We start from the raw sequence: 4,416 nt of genomic DNA, 5'->3' as shown, positions 1-4,416 counted from the left end.
AACCCAAAATGCTCCGTGCGCGACTGGCATATTTTAGACCCTCCAGTCATTAAGTCCTCGGCACGGAACTACACCTTGACTTAGGGTCTCCTACTTTCAGTCGCCTCCTACGACATGGGAGCAGGACTCCAGTGGCTCAATTTTAGGCCGGATACCACACGTCCTCTGGGCAGGTTCATATGTACACATCGAAATTTGATAATCGAAACTCAACAAAACTTCACCGAACTACCATCAGCCGAGAGTCTCAGCAAACCCCCAGCAAACAAAAATTCGGAAAAATTCTGTTGATCATCGGTGAAAAAACTTCGGTGTGTAGAGTGAACGTTCCGCTGTGTAATGCAGCATGCTGGGGAGTTTGCCTAACTCTTCCCAGGCTCCGTTCGCCATTGAGAATGTTTTAAACCTCCTCAACAATTTTACCCATAGCACGGGTCGCATGACACTATGGAATTGGGGTTCCCTGTTTGGTAGATTTTTACCACTGAAACAGGTAGTCCGTAGTGTAATTCTTAGCCGGTTGAAGCAACCACTACCGACACTACACGGCTTATCTAGGCTGTTCGGTGAAAGAAGCTGACATTGAAGAACAGCTTCCATATTTAGATGGGAGAACAGCCGCAGAAGGAATGAAGGATAACGGGAGGAGAGGGATTGAGAGGGATTTGGGCTAAGCGCTTATTTAAAGGCGGCGCTGGCTCGCCTTGTCAGGGCTGATTTAGGGCATGTGGTATTTAGGCCTAGAACGCATAGGGCCCACTACCTCGTCCTACCACACCCGCAGTCAGCCCCCGCTGCTGGTTCGGGTCGCGAATCACAACTAGTTGCTATCGCGATTAAGCATTATCTACCACCTATGACCCGCCCGGTTGCTTGCAGCTCAGCTTCCCACGTAGCGTTCCTCCACCACCACGGGACCCGGGTGAGAGAAGCCGAAGCCGCAAGAAGGGAAAACAAATTCCAATAGTGAAATATCAGAAGATACAATGTGTAATTAATAAAGAAAAAGTGAAACACGGAAAATAAATAAAATCCCTATATGTTGTTATTGAGTGATGGAACAAAAATGAAAAGCGGAAATCTAAAACAACGGAAGTTTGGATAGGGCGAAGTTGATTTCATTTTTTTTATTTGGTAGATTAATCTCTTGAATAGAGTCAGATATTAAATTGAACAAAAAAAACTTTGCTCTGGTGTTGCCAGGGTCGTGGATCACGTGGGTATTATGGGTAGTATTACCTACTCGACAATAACCGAGTGGGTAATTACTCACTCGAAGGTTTGGAACAAACCAAAACCTGCGATTCTCCACAAATTTCCACTGACGCGCACAAAATGCATATGTCTAAAATTATCGATGGACTAAAATATCAGATACCAATTACTAAAATTTGTCGAATGGAACGGAAAACTATATATAGCTTAATGACCCAATTGCGTATCCGGATTTTTGGTTCTCCATACATTAATGAACTTATGTACCGTAAAACGGGGTATCTTTGATCACCGGGGTAAGTTTGATCATATGAGACTTTTTTCAGTAATGTGCGATAAGATGATTTCCTCTAACAAAATCATCGAAACAAAATACAAACCATATTCTAAACATGTTCAGCATCTACCGGCAACAAGCTTTTTGTCATTTAATGTACTTTTTATGAACACAAATTCAAATTGAAAATGATACAACTTTTATGCATCGTTTCAATCTGTTCAAACAATTCCTTGTATATTAATGAAATCAAGCATCTTCAACTAAACTGATCACTTTTTTAGAAACCGTAAATATTTTTGTCCAATAATTTATTTAAAAATCCGAAATTTTTATTGCTAACTATTTTATTTCGACTATTTTCCCGAAAAAGTTCGCTAATAGTCGGCCGTATCCTTCCAGGCAATTTTGTTTTCTTACGAGACGACACAATATCGTGCCATGAAATCGCCTGCAGATATACTATTTACGAAACATTTGAAGTGTTATAAGTGTTCGATACACATATTTTGTTGATCAAAGATACCCCAAAATCAACGAATGATAATTTACAGCAAATTTATTTTATTTTTATAGTAAATTGAAATAAATTACGAAACAATTTGAACGTTTCCAATCTATGGGTACCAGTACTTGTTTTAAAAATTCAAACAGTTACATTTACCTGATTTGAAGAAAGTTATTCGAAAAAATGTAGAAATATTGATCATTTTTCCCCCGTTTTACGGCATTAGCACGTTTCCCCAAAATTCCACGCGGCCTTTCCTGGGGCTCTATTCTCACCGTCACCTCACCTAGTTGGGTGAGGTGAGAGCGAAAAAAGCGATCACCGCAGTCACCTAGGTGGCTATAGTCACCCAAGGTGACAGTAGTCGCCTGGCAGAGCGATTCCAAGAGTCATTTTGAGTGAGATGGAAAAAAGTGACTAAATTGTCACCTAAAAAATGCAGGTGACCAAAAAGTGTTGCGTTTATTTTTAGATTTTTTTTAGAATTTTCGGGTAACGTTTCCTTTTGGCCAATGACAGCTGGGAAGTTTTGAATGACGAAAATTGATTCTTGACGCCATTTTGACATCCAAGATGGCTGTACGAACGTAAACGACGAACAACCCTCTACACAACCAATCGTCTAAACTCACGCCGGGCGACGAGCGTGTTAGCCCTGATTTCGCCTAGCCACCTCTAACAATCAGCACTGTGATTTGGACTAGTGTGAGTGATTGAATTATGAGTAATAAACCAGTTGAATTAATCTATCCACGAGGTTGCACGTTTTTTTTACTCCGCTCCGTCCGTGCAAGATTTTATCTCGTTCCGCGAATTTCGGTCTTCGTTCGTCCAAAAAAGCTGGTCCTTCGAACCGGATTTGCCATAAGTTTACCGGTTACGCGAGTTTTCGTCGGTTATTTTGCATTTCGTACGGCCCGCATCGAAATTCGTGTGTAACAAAACGAAGACCACGTGCACAAGCGGACCGCGAGGAAAACTTTTCGTCTACTACAGCCTCGCTTCAAGATGGACAAATTGCTCCGTAAGAGGAAATCGCACGCCCCACGACTCGAACGAGTTGGCCGCACTCTGGAAAAAATGGAGGATTCGGAACACGTCGAAGCCGAAGATGTCATCACTGAAATGGATAACCTCAACAGCATTTGGTCGTCCTATCTCGCCGTTCATCAGACAATATTAGATTTGGCTGAGGACGACGCCGCTTACGAGGAAGTGATTCGCCATCAGATTGCTTTCGAGGAAGAATATTTGTCGCTCAAGAAGGGTTTAGGAAAGTTACAAAGGCGCATAGAATCCAGCGAACACGAGGTCACAATCAACCAACAAAATGGTGGCAATACCAGCGTCATCGAAACGCTCATGCAGCAGCAAGCACAGTTTCTTCGAGCAATTGCAAGCAATGCAGGAGCTTCAACTTCATCGATTCCTCCTACAAACAACGAAGTACAGAACGACATTCCATCGCTTCCAGATTTGAGGCTGCCCAGAATGAATCTGCCGATTTTTAGCGGTAACTTTTTGGAATGGCAGTCGTTTTACGATCTCTTCAGTGGATCCGTGCATCAAAATCCATCGCTACGTCCGAGCCAGAAACTGTACTTCCTCAAAACACATTTGGCAGGTGAAGCAGCAACGTTAATTTCACACCTAAATGTGGAGGATGCCAATTACCAACCAGCACTCCAAAAACTTCGAGAGCGATACAACAAACCCCGCGAGATAGCTAATCTGCACATCACCCGATTCTTGAGCCAGCCACATTTGACAGCTTCGTCCCCCTCCGGCTTGCGCTCCCTCCACGATGTTTCAGATGAAGTGATTCGGGCCTTGGCAGCTCTCGAACGTGAAGGAAGAGATATTTGGTTAATGCACATCATCTACGAAAAGCTGGATGCGCACACTAAAGAATTGTGGTGCCAGAAAATAGTTGAGCTTGAGGAGGATGCCGTCAACTTCGATGCGTTATTAAGGTTCATCGACAATCGAAGCTCCGCTCTGCAATCGTCGCAACGCTCCTGAATTTCCAGCACCGCTCCAAACAACAAGCCTCAGATATCAAAGCCGCAGTATAGACCATCTTCTGTTCTTGTGGCCACAAACCAAATGCAATTAAATTGTGGAATTTGCTCGAAACCAGGCCACCAGCCGTACCAATGTGGTAAGTTTACACACGCTAGCTCATCTGACCGATTTTCTATGGTTTCTAGGCAAAAGTTATGCCAAAACTGTTTGAGACATCATAGTGGCGAGGCGTGCAAGGCTGGTTCCTGTCGAAAATGTGGTCTGATGCACCATACTCTAGTTCACAACGCCTTTCAACCCGCAGCACAGTTCACATCGACCGAAGCACCCGTTTCTACTCCTCCTCAAGCCCTCATTTCAGCCATCAATTTAGCCGACCATCTGGATGGTA

At 43.4% G+C, this 4,416-nt stretch overlaps 1 protein-coding gene across 1 annotated transcript; it reads left to right on the top strand.

Moving 5' to 3' along the window:
- Window positions 1-3,008: 3,008 nt before the first annotated feature.
- On the top strand, window positions 3,009-4,022 carry LOC131687061 (uncharacterized). Its single transcript, XM_058971103.1, has one exon. It carries the CDS (start codon window positions 3,009-3,011, stop codon window positions 4,020-4,022), a length of 1,014 nt encoding a protein of 337 aa, XP_058827086.1.
- Window positions 4,023-4,416: the final 394 nt, after the last annotated feature.

This window comes from Topomyia yanbarensis, chromosome 3 (genome assembly GCF_030247195.1).
Source record: "Topomyia yanbarensis strain Yona2022 chromosome 3, ASM3024719v1, whole genome shotgun sequence".
Classification (NCBI taxonomy): domain Eukaryota; kingdom Metazoa; phylum Arthropoda; class Insecta; order Diptera; family Culicidae; genus Topomyia; species Topomyia yanbarensis.
Note: the sequence above shows the minus strand (reverse complement) of the source record. Positions and strands in the feature narration are given on the sequence as shown.

Coding starts and splice junctions, on each gene's coding strand:
- LOC131687061 (XM_058971103.1), top strand. CDS start 3,009: ATGGACAAATTGCTCCGTAAGAGGAAATCGCACGCCCCACGACTCGAA.